The following is a 12,387-nucleotide window of genomic DNA, read 5'->3' as shown; positions in this document are numbered from 1 at the left end:
CAGTTTCTAAAAAAACGGTGACATTTGCGAAATCAGCTTGTCAATTTGAGAAAACTGTATCAACAGGTAAAATTTTTATCCGCTAGGAAACCTGAAAAGTAAATGGCATTTTCAAATTAGAAGTCGATCATGTTTTTCGTGACACTCACCTTTTTGCTGTTCGATAGAGGGTTTTCTTCGCTTTTAACAAGAAACGAATTGAACTGAAAAGAAATCGCGAAAGCCATACCACAAAAAAAATTAGCCTGAACAAGTTTCTTGCAAAAAAAAAACGAAAAGAGAAATAATCGCGACCTATTTAAGAGTCTGAGCTACGTTAATTGACGCTTAGAAAACGAAAAAAAAAAATAGATTGTTTATGTAATGCTTTTTTGCAAATTTGCCAATTTTGATTTATACGAACTATTTAAGATAGAATTTTTAGAAAAATTATTTCATTTTGAGAAAAAACTGATAAAATTAAACCTTGCCAACAGGCAGTTGGAAAAGTCATGAACGCAAGGAAACAAAAAAAAATAATGACTTGTTTTTTTTGAAAAACTTCAACATTCGAATTCCAAAAACCATATATTTAAGGCCTTAAAGCTCTTTGAATTTCAAAAACAATTATTGATGGACACCTAAATTGAGAAAGCTGGCTCATTAGGTAAAATTTTTATTCCGCTGAGAAATCTGAAAAAAAGCCCACTTTAAAAATTGGAAATCGATCACATTTATTGTTAAGCTGTTCAATGATGTACTTTGCCTTTATTTTAACAAAAAAAATGACGTGGACTTGAGAAATCAAAAGTCAAACCGCTAAAAGTCAAAATTAAAAGCGTAAAACATTAAAGAATTTTTGCTAAAGATATCAAGAAAGAAGTCATCACAAACTTCACTATGTTTATCGACTCTTGCATGTATGTAACAATCTAACAATCTTGCATGTTTGACCTTTTTTCAAATAAAATGGTCCAGTTTGAGAAAACTGGATCTTAAGGTAATTTTTGTTCCGCTAAAATTTTTCAGACTATAAGTCAATCACAATTTCCCGCTTTTGCTGATGTTCAGCATAAATTATATTCCATTTTCTGAATGGAGTGAAGTGGGCTAAAAATGAATCAAAAATTAAAGAAAAATCAAAATGATCGCAAACATTTGTATCGAAAACAAACGACGAACAAAATTCGTACGACCAAAACAAGTGCCTCCAATTTGTTCAATGGCACCCAAAAAGCCAACGTCGTTTGGTCAAACATAAAACAAACGATACTTAGAGTAAGCTCAAAGCCTTTCTTTCAATTTTGGTTATAATTTTCTATTGCTCTTCAATTTGAATCTGTTATCTCTATTTTGGCCCTTGTGAGCAATAAATAAATGGCCTCTTCTTTTGACTTGTACACAAGCATAACTAGCCTACAACACCGATCAGAAGGCCTTCTGAAGGGCACAGAAAAAATTTCATCTCTCAAGCAGGATTCTCATAGAACAACAGAAAACCACGAGCAACGATGTGGCACTAACGCTTGCATGGCAATTGCGGCCTGTGAATCGAACGAGGTCAGTGATTTAAATCAGGGTTGGCACGTTTTAAAACCTGTAGTTTTGAAACTGTTTTAAAACAAGGCCATTTTTGCTGTGTTTAAAAGCATCAGGACGGTAACATCTATTAATAAGTGAGCGGCTATAAAATTGTTTAGTTTGGCCTGCAGATGTAAGGTTTGCTGCTAATTTCTTAATTCCGATGTTCGGGGGTCAAAAATTGATCCAATCCGCAATGAAGGAAGCCAAGGAGTAGGTTTCTGAAAAATGCTCTGAGTCCGAAATGAACATGTTTCATTCACCACTCATTATTCAGCACTTAAAAAATTTTCATGTATTAAAACTTTGTTTAAACGTTTAAAACCTTTCAAACGTATTAAAAATCTTTCATACGTTTTTTAAACAGCCATGATTTGAACCATGAATTTGTGTAATAGAACTCTTGCCTGGCTAAGCATAGTTTTTAGACCAATAGTTGTCACTTCTGCCAGCTGTGATAAAACCATAGCAAACAGAATGTTGGAAGAGTGTCAAAAAACTCGAAGAAAATACATCACGTTAAAACTCTTTCGATTTCAAGAATTTTTAATGTTAGTCAATTGTTCATAATACTGGCCTAATTAGAGAAAAAACATTAGAAAGAAGGATAAAAATAGCAGCAGACTTTTTGAAGCTCCTTTTCCTTCCTCTTTTCCTCCAGTCGCCTGCTCTGTCTCGTGCTCTCCATTTCATGCACTCGGCGCACACGACTCTTCTCCTCCGCCTAAACAACACAACAGCATAATAACAAACAATTGTGGTTTCTGTTATTCGCAGGGAAGATCTATGAAAGGCTATCCAGCCTGTATAAGAATAGTCCGTATTCTCTTACTTTCAACATACCAGAGCAGTAATTTTGTTCAAAAAAAGCTCTTTTTTTGCGACACAAGGTCGTTAATTTGCGTCTAGAACTTAGACATGGTACCATTATTGCAGCAGAAGTCGGTAAGGCTATGGTAGACCTGAAACTGGAGGTCAATAGAGAGCTCGTCCTCACACCTTATCATTGTCATAGCAGGGGATCGATGACACGATCTGAAGCTCTCGAAGATAAAATCTTACCACTACGCTAAGTGGCTCTTATTTAATCGACGTACCATTTCGTTAAATCATCTGCATAAAAACTGCAAAAAACAAGGTCCGACCGAGACTCGAACTCCAGACTTATGGTGCAAAGATAACGGCGGTACCCCCAGGCCAAGTAGAAAGGCACCTGAGACATGTAGATAAAGAGAACAGAATTAAGAAGAAAATTTGAACCGAAAACAAAACAGCTGTTGTCATTAAGCAATTTCGAGTTAGAGTTTTGAAAGTTTTTACGAACCACATAAAAGCATAACAAAAATGTTACCCTCAAAACTACGCCATATAGTTTGAGTTAACTGAAATAACATCAGCCGAGCCGAAACTATTCAATCGGAAACAAAACCGAAAAAAATCACAAATTTCAGAACTTTCAATTGTAGCAAAAACTATGGGAATCAATAAAACAACCTATGCCTTGGAAAGTAAGCCCATGAAAACCTACCAAATAAGTAAGTAAACTGCATTTCAAACCAAAGAGAATATGAACTGACAGAAACTATGACGAAAATCAAAACTACAAAAAAGGGGTAAACTTACAGCAAGGGTAAACATATCACTACAAGCATAACCGATTCCTGCCTAGTTAGCTCAGAAAAATCCGACTTAACTTTGGAAAGAAAAAACTGAAGCAGACATGCATCATTGCTTTTCAGCTTTCATGCTTGTCGTTAAAGTCGCTTAACTAGCTATGATTACGCTGCTGAAAAAAAAACAACTAGCGAACTAATTCGATAAAAAAATTGACTTGAAAGCCAAAACAAAACTGCTTATTTTTCTTACGATCGAAAATATTTTAAGTTATTCAAGCACATTTCGATTAATGTAATTAGAGTAGCCAACAACCATAAACAAAGAATAGAGTCAAATGAATCTGCTACAACGCTCAGGAGGGCAGGAGGGTAGAACATATGAAATAATAATAGATTTTTCGTTAACCTGCTTTCACAATGAAGCAAATCAGCCGACAAAAACTTGACATACTCCCTATAGCAAAAGTCTTAGATGAGAAGTTGCCAAAAAATAGGAATATCATGAAAAAAACTGGCTGATATAGCATATGTGCGATATCAAAATCTGATACTAAACCGTATTCAGAAGCCGTATTAGAAAGTAGATATGGAGCCCAGAAGTTGAAATTTAAACAACGTTAGCAGCAGGAAAAAGTTTAGCTCCAGATTGCTAGAAAACCTAGCAAGCAAAATTGCTAGAAAAAGCAGTTGCTTGGGGAAAATCTTCATAGTAGGATACGAATTGGAAGTCTGTAACAAATCAAATGAGAGAAGCATTAACAAAGCATCTGATGACATTCATCTGTATTTATTTAGCACAGATAGACTCGGATGCCTCAGAATTGGCCGAATGGAATAGAAGCCTCTCTCAAAACGAAAAATAATTCCGACCATTCGACCACAGCAACCTTAAGTTCCGTGCACAAGGAAGATAATTGCTAGAAAAGCAATTGCTTGGGGAAAATCTTCAAAAGTAGGATACGAATTGGAAGTATGTAACAAATCAAATGAAAGAAGCATTAACAAAGCATCTGATTACATTCATCTGTATTTATTTAGCACAGATAGACTCGGATGCCTCAGAATTGGCCGAATGGAATTGAAGCCTCTCTCAAAACGAAAAATACTTCCGACCATTCGACCAAAGCAACCTTAAGTTCCATGCACAAGGAAGATAATTGCTAGAAAAGCAATTGCTTAGGGAAATATTCAGAAGTAGGATACGAATTGGAAGTCTGTAACAAATCAAATGAAAGAAGCATTAACAAAGCATCTGATGACATTCATCTGTATTTATTTAGCACAGATAGACTCGGATGCCTCAGAATTGGCCAAATGGAATAGAAGTCTCTCTCAAAACGAAAAATACTTCCGACCATTCGACCAAAGCAACCTTAAGTTCCGTGCACAAGGAAGATAATTCAAGTTCGAGTCACAAATGAATGATTTTTCGGATAGAAGAAATATATTTTTTTCCTGGCTACTTTAAAACTTTGAATTATCACATTCACCAAATTTTGAATCGGACACGGTTATCCAGAGGATAGACAACAGGCATGCACGACAATGAAAACTTACCCAGGGTATTCAGAAAATTAGAGGTGATTTGGGGAGCAGTGTGTGGTAGGGAGTTTTGGTTAGTCAAGTTCGGGATGTTAGGAGTCGGGATATAAAGCGCAGGAGCAGTATTTCCGTAGGGGAGGGGGTGGGGTGTTGGTAAAACATAGTTAACAGTGCACGAGGGACCTTAATTATAATGTAACCAATAGCGTTTTTTTCATTTATGAAAGAAAAACAACTAGCTTTAGATGCAAATTTTTCTCACTCTGAAAGTACTTTTAAGAGTTTTGATGTGCACTTTGGTGTTCCACATTCGTTGGAGAATCTGGATTATGATTTCATATCATTCAAACTATTTTCAAGCGGTTATAAACGGTGTCCCACTCTTCAATACCACTATATTTAACCCCCTATGTTTACACCCCCTATATTATAACCCAGTAACAAGATAACCCCATAGCAATTTAACTCCTTGTTAATGACGATAATTTGTTTCAAATTAAGTCCTTTTTTTAAGTACAGGAGTAGTCAAATTAAGTGTACTAATTGAGGCCTGAAACGCTATCTTAATTCACTTGATGCCACTAGCATCTCAAAAATAATTGCATTTCGATTAGTTAGAGAAATAACCCCTCACTCACGCGTTTAAAACGGAGATAACCTACATGGTGCAAATTGAAGGCAACAAAAGACGTTTGTGAGTTATAAAAAAAATCATACTGCCTTTTTCTTTAACCATTGTTATACCACTCTATCAGATCAGATATAATGTTTGAAGCGTCTTTCCAGTTTACTTCGTCTTCGAAAGGCAAACAAATGCTAGTAGTATCAGGCCACGAGTACTACCTTAAACGCAAAAACAAGACAACTACAAATTGGAACTGCTCGAAGTACCAAACTCATAAATGCCGCGTAACAGCAATTACGGACGGAGAAGATTTTATTGAAACGAGGGGTGAACATAATCACGATATTTCTACCGGCAAACCTGATGCTCGACTAGTTTTGGAAAACATCAAGGATCTGAGCGATAGTAATACTCCAACTGTCGCAGTCGCAACCGCCATTCAGCCCATTACAGACGATATTGCCACTCAACTAGCCCTACCAACCAAAGAAAACTTAGTTCGCACCGCACAACGAGCGCGCAAGCAATGAGAAGAAGTCTTACCAGTCTCCCCAGCAACCAGAAGTTTCGAAATGCCCGAACTTTTCAAAAATTTTATAAGATTTGACAGTGGGCAAAATGATCACGAGAGGATTATTTTATTCGGCGACCCTGAAATGCTACGTGTGCTTGAAAAATCTAACTTTTGGTTGGCTGATGGAACTTTCAAGGTCACCCCGAAAATGTTTTATCAACTTTACTCTATACACGTTAGTATTTCAGGAAAGGCCCCCGCTTGCATATATGCGTTCCTGCCAATAAAAACAGAAAAAACGTACCATAGTTTCTTAGAAGCCCTAAAAACACTAGCCTCTGATAGTAGACCTGAAAATTTTTTGCTGAAAATTTTTTTGCGATCGCACCAAAAAAGAGTCGGAAGAACTAGCAAAAGTTGACGAGATTTGCCTTTATTTTGGATCTAACTACATAAAAAGTCTCGTCCCGAACCGAGAAGTCCTATTCCTCCCTTCATCATGGAATCAAAGGGATGCGGCATCATCGGGTTTGGCCAGAACAACAAATGCTGTTGTTGAGATTGAGATTGCTGGAGAGTGCTAAATTGATCCTTTAATTAAACACTAATTAGAATATTACTTTTTAAAAACCCGTAGAAGATTAATTGTGTCTTCATATTAATTGTGTCTTCAATTGAGATTACTGGAGAGTGCTAAATTGATCCTTTAATTAAACACTAATTAGAATATTACTTTTTAAAAACCCGTAGAAGATTAATTGTGTCTTCATATCAAAGCACTATTTGTCATCTTTCGGACTTAACAAAACCGAAAAAGTCGTCATTCCTTAATCGACCGCATGCTCAATTTTTTCAGTACCACAATTAAGTTTTGTATGAAAACGTCTGGATGCAACAACGAGTTTAGAACAAAAACCATTTGTATCACCATGAATATTTTCAATTCAATTTGTACTTCAGACTTGTGCGTGTACGTGAACGAGTCACAAGCAAATATTCATAGCTCGGACGTTTACAAAAGTAAAAAGAACAACAGTCGATTAGTTGATCGCTTTAGAGCCTGTTTTCACGACTGATTATTCTGTAATCGGCTTGGACATACATAATACTAGCGTTTAACGCACCTCCGGTGCTTCCATTTTTAACAACCCATAAAAAACCGCATATATTGGAAATATATTGAAAACATGAATCCTTTGAGTGTACTATGACAGCACCGAGCTATAGGGTTGGTAATTTCAAATTTTCATAAGATTTATTTTATTCAATTTTCTTTAATTCAAAATTTGAAAAACCATTAAAAAAATTTTATATCTAAGTTCGAACATCAAATCTCGAAAATCTAAAAAAAAAACATTAAATCTCGAAAACAAAAACCAATTGAGCGGTCGCATGTGGACGCAAGATTTGCAACTCCTGAGAGAACTCTTACAGTACCCAACTACCGCGTAGGAAATTTCAAATTTTGAGAAACTTCAACTTTTTTTTGAAAAATCAAGAAAAAACGTCATATCTCGATAACTACCAAAAATTGAGCAGTCACAACTGAAGGCAAGATTCGCAACCCCTGAGTGTACTCTGACAGTCCCCAACTACTGGGGATTAGGAATTTGCAATTTCGAAATATTTCAATTTTAATTTTCTGAAAAACTTTTGAAAAAAATCACAAAAAACGTCATTTCTGGAAAACTTAAGATTTGAGAAATCACATTTAGAGATTCTCAACCCCTGAGATCATGAGAGTACTCTGATAGCCCCCAACTACGGGGGATTAGAAACTTGCAATTTCAAAATATTTCAATTTTAATTTTCTGAAAAACTTTTGAAAAAAATCAAAAACGTCATATCTGGAAAACTTAAGATTTGAGAAATCACATTTAGAGATTCTCAACCCCTGACATCATGAAGGTATTCTGACAGCCCTCAACTACAGGGTTGAGAATTTCAAAATTTGAAAAAAAAATCAATTTAAGTTTTCTGAAATTTTTTTGAAAAAATCACGAAAAAACGTCATATCTCGAAAACTCCAAAGATTTGAGCAGTCATATTTGGAGGCACAAGTCGCAAATCCTGGGAGTAGCCTGACAGAGCCTCACTATAGAGGACGGAACTTGAAAATTCCTGAAATTTCTTTTATCTAAGTTCTTTGAATAATTAAAAAATATATATACATAACTAACGTCACATCTCGGAAACTAAAAGCATTTGAGCAGTCGCATTTGCAATTTGAAACTCCCGAGAGAACCCTTGCAGCACCCAACTACAAGGTTGGGATTTTCAATTCAAAACCCAAGTTTTCTCAAAAATTAAAAAGAATTTATAAAACGTCATATATCGAAAACTACAAGGTTTTCAGCAGTCATATTTGGCGGGAAGATTCGCAATTCTTGAGAGTACTCTGACAGCACCCATCTGCAGAATTGTGAATTTCAAGTTTTGCGATATAGCTTAACCACGCATGGATACGCTATGCCCTTAACTGTTGCAAAAAAACGCTTAAATACGGCAAGATACGTGTCACACGCATTAAAATATTGTATGGATAGGTAGATACATTTCACTGTAAATCATGATCTAAATCCAATTCTACGAACTTAAGATAAAGGACAAAGTGAATGCATACTTAAAAAACAAAGTTACGATTATGCTCCATTTAAATAATAAAACAAATCACAAAACTAATTGTTAACAAGACCAGAGGCCAGTCATGTTTTCAAACAAAACTCCAGCTGAATTGTCAAATAAATTAATCTAGCACAGAGAGACTCGGATACCTTATCATGATACGATGGCTAGAAAAATATCTCAAAACGAGATACTAATCCGTCCATACGCCTCAAAGCAGCCTTAAGTTCCGTGCAACTTAAATGTTCCCTTTTTTAATCCAATAAAAATTGCAAACAATCTCTACTTTCGGTAACTAAAAGTATTAATTATTTGCCCCAAAATCACTAACAATCTGTTCCTACTTTCGGTGGCTAAAGCGCCGTATCATCATCGACATAATTCGAAATTTAGGGAAATTTAAGATCAAAGACAGAATTTCAAAAGTGTCAATTAAGACACAAGCGAAGTTGAACTTCTCAAAAACCAGCAAAACAAACAAACGATGAAAAGAGGCTCAAAACACGTCAGAAGGAAAAAACTAGGAGTAACAAAAATGCGCCTTCCAAAAAAGTCGTACTTGGACCTCCCTATTCTTATATATCAGGCAGCAATGAAATGCTTCAATAAAACGGATATTGCTACATCATGCTGTTTTATACCAATAAATTTTTACTAAAATATGCAACTTTGGTGGAGAAAAAATTGTTCTGTTCTTATAATACTACTCTCGCAACGGAAACAATAAAAGGATCTTTTCCACTCCCCCATCTCACATTGCAAACTTTTTCATTGCTTTCTATTACGGTTTAAAGAGCGATTTTTTGTTTATGAAGTTATGAATAACAATTATTTCAGAATTGTTAATTTAATAACCGTGCGAAATTTCATTCTTTTAGAACGTAATGTTTCAAAATTGAAATTCAAATGTGGGCTGGGGAAAGAAAAGGCCCAATATGTACCAACCTCAATTACACTAGGCAGAATGGGAAGGAAGTTCTCGTTGATGACGCTGAACAGTTCCTGGTCTCTGCTTCTCTTCGAGTCTCTGTAAGTCTCGGCTAACGACTCCCACTCGGAGAGAGAACTGGCTACCAGACGCCACTCACCGAACACTTCGTTGTTGCACGGAACACTCCAACTGAAACGACAAAAAAAGACTAACAATTCCGGGCACAGGGCAAAGTTACCACATTCCGGGCAAAGTTAACACAATTTTCCTTCGGTCAAAATCAAGAATCGGCTGTTAAAAGATCCAAAGAAAGAATTTCTCACATGCTGTAAACAATTGTGAGATATCTGATATTCTCGCAGTTCTGTAAATGACAATTGTAAGATGACATTTTTTTTGTAAAATGACTATTACTATTATAACTTGCAAGACACTTGCTGTCTCAATTGTAATTAATATTTGATTGCAAGAAAATTTGGCATGCTGACTGGTTAGGCTATTCTAAACGATTTACTTTTAGTTTTTCAGCATGTAAAACCACGAAATTGGAATATGTAGAGGCACTTGTTAGAGTTATAACTCACTCAGTAAAAGCATCGTCTATCTCTGCCTCTTCCTTAACTTCTTCTTTCTTCTTATTCTTTTTCTTCTTCGACTTCTTCACTGGCGTAGACGGGGGTTTCAGGGCCAGATGAGGGGGTTTCTCTATTGGGGCTGCTTCCGCGTACAGTCTGCTTCCGTAAAAGTACCAAAAAGTGGTTCCTTTAGAGTCAGTGCCCAACGGTTCGATCCTCAGTGACTCCGCGTCAACATCCTAAAGATATGTAATTCACACTGCGACTATCGTGTAAATCGAGTGGTGACAAACAAAATTTCTGTGGAAAAAGTAATCTACAATCAAAGTCTCCTTTAAACTACATATTCAACACAGAGGCGAAGAGGAGCTTCGCACCACTTTCGATAACACTAACATAAAAAACAGTTGAACTTAAAAATAGTTTTAAAAAAGTTGAAACTAGGTCTACTAAAAATTAAATTTACACTTGTCTCAATTGAAGTTCATTCAACCAATTGAATATTAAGTTAGCAACGTAACAAAACTTACGAAGCGGAAACAAAGCCGACAATCTTTAAGCAGACAAAACTGAGCCGAAAAAATGATTTTACAAAAAGTTTCAAGTCCGACCTGGAACTACAATAAAACTTGCTTATAGCACAAGAAAAATCAGTGATATGGCAACTAAGTCGCCAATTTTCAACAGACACCAACTGAACCGAAACAAAAAAATTTTTTTTGAACATTTATTAAAAAAATGAATATAATCGCCCCTGAATATAGAATGAACAGCGTTTGCACTTGCAACTATGTAAACTGCTAAGCACAAGCAAAATCCGTCTAGAGGCAACTTTGCCGACAAAACTTGAGCAGACAAACGAAGTTCCGACAATTCAACTTTTCTCTTTTTTTTTCATTTTCATTGATACTGAAAAAAAACGAAGTCCGGCTAGGACTCGGACCGCATCCACGACTCGAAGGGAAGAGAATCGAACCCTTGCCAGGACTAGAAGAGAAGAAGAAAAAAGAAGAGAAGAATATGTAAGAAACGTTGTTTACGGGAAAAGAGTCTTGTTTCCGATAAAAAAGACATTTGCTCTCGCAAGTGTAATGATCACCTCCAAAATAGTCAACAAAGTATATTTCTTTGACTTACAGCAGTTTTCTCTGCAGCATCCAACGTGGTGAGGCGGTAATCACAAATGCGATTTATTAGACACACTTTATCGTATGCGGAAAGATCGCTGAAGCAACGTCCTTCGTCAAAGTAACTCGACAAATTGTCATCTGAGCTTGTTTGGTAGGCAATGAAGTTTTTCAGGTGATCGTTGAAATTCATAAACCTAAAAATTTATCAAGACACTTGCTTTCGTAACATCCGTGTACATACATAGACTCTAACCATTTTCAACCATTTGTACCATTCATCATTACATAAGCGAGAACTTTTCCATTCATAAAAAAACTCATAAAAAAAAACATTCATAAATAAGTTTTTCTCCATAAATCAGGATACCAATACAGAACAGTAAAGATAAAAATTTGATTGAAAGGGTTAAAATCTGATTGAAAAATACGCCACTTCTATTAAAATCAAATTGTCAATAAGTAATTTCTGTTTACGATTCATTCAACTGCAAAGTACAATTGAGTAAGTACTCGATAAACGAGACCCTGGACAAAGTTTTTTATGGAACTAACGTAATTTCTTGAAGTCCGAGGCAGCCTTTCAGAAGGTCGATAGTCAAGTAAGACAGAAATAAGTTCTCCTCTCCTGGTTTGTCACGCATCAATTCATCCTCGAACTCCTGTCAAATAAAATAATGAGAGTTCAGTATTTAATGGCTGCTATGCCTTTCGACTACAAACCCACTTCTAAAATCTTGGCTACCTCAATCAGAATCGAACATTAGAATTTTTTGAAAAATACACATTAAATTTTCCTAAAGATTTGGTATAATAAGCAGCCATTAAAACCATCCTAAAAAGTTTTAATCTCTGAAAAACTGCTATAGCACTGATAATTTTTGCAACATTACTTTTATCACAAAAAAAAAATTTGCTCATCAATACGGCCTCACTTACATCAAATTCAAATTCGGGCAGCTCAAAAGCAGGTCGAAATACAGAGGAAAAGTGGACGATAGAAGCTACTTCCCACCACGATCGAACTTCATCTAGAGTTAAAGGCGTAGCTGGGGTGCGATCTTTTTTCGCTTCTTCCTGATCCTCGCCAGCAGGGGGCGGCGGCGGGGACTTGCCCTCAAATTTGACCTCTGAACTATCGTGAAACATACCATCAGGCCGCAGACTGTAATCACATATCAACTCTAGAAGAGATAAAAAAACGGCTAGTTTTTTTACCAAATTAATTAAATTATTTAATTTACAATATAAACAGAGTCAATAAACGCAAGT

At 35.9% G+C, this 12,387-nt stretch overlaps 1 protein-coding gene across 1 annotated transcript in view; it reads right to left on the bottom strand.

Annotated features, from left to right (window-relative positions):
• Positions 1–12,296, bottom strand: part of LOC134847645 (uncharacterized) — a 28,352-nt gene extending 16,056 nt beyond the window's left edge. The window contains exons 1-6 of the mRNA XM_063864798.1: positions 12,055–12,296; positions 11,671–11,777; positions 11,126–11,312; positions 9,998–10,227; positions 9,428–9,602; positions 2,186–2,284 (exon numbers count right to left, since the gene is read on the bottom strand). Coding sequence (XP_063720868.1) covers positions 2,186–2,284; positions 9,428–9,602; positions 9,998–10,227; positions 11,126–11,312; positions 11,671–11,777; positions 12,055–12,264 — 1,008 coding nt within the window. The 5' untranslated portion in view covers positions 12,265–12,296. The remainder of the gene's footprint in view (positions 1–2,185; positions 2,285–9,427; positions 9,603–9,997; positions 10,228–11,125; positions 11,313–11,670; positions 11,778–12,054) is intronic.
• Between the last annotated feature and the right edge of the window lie 91 nt (positions 12,297–12,387).

The sequence above is a fragment of the Symsagittifera roscoffensis genome, chromosome 6, assembly GCF_963678635.1.
Source record: "Symsagittifera roscoffensis chromosome 6, txSymRosc1.1, whole genome shotgun sequence".
Classification (NCBI taxonomy): domain Eukaryota; kingdom Metazoa; phylum Xenacoelomorpha; order Acoela; family Convolutidae; genus Symsagittifera; species Symsagittifera roscoffensis.
The sequence above is the reverse complement of the archived record's forward strand: the minus strand, read 5'-3'. Positions and strand labels throughout refer to the sequence as shown.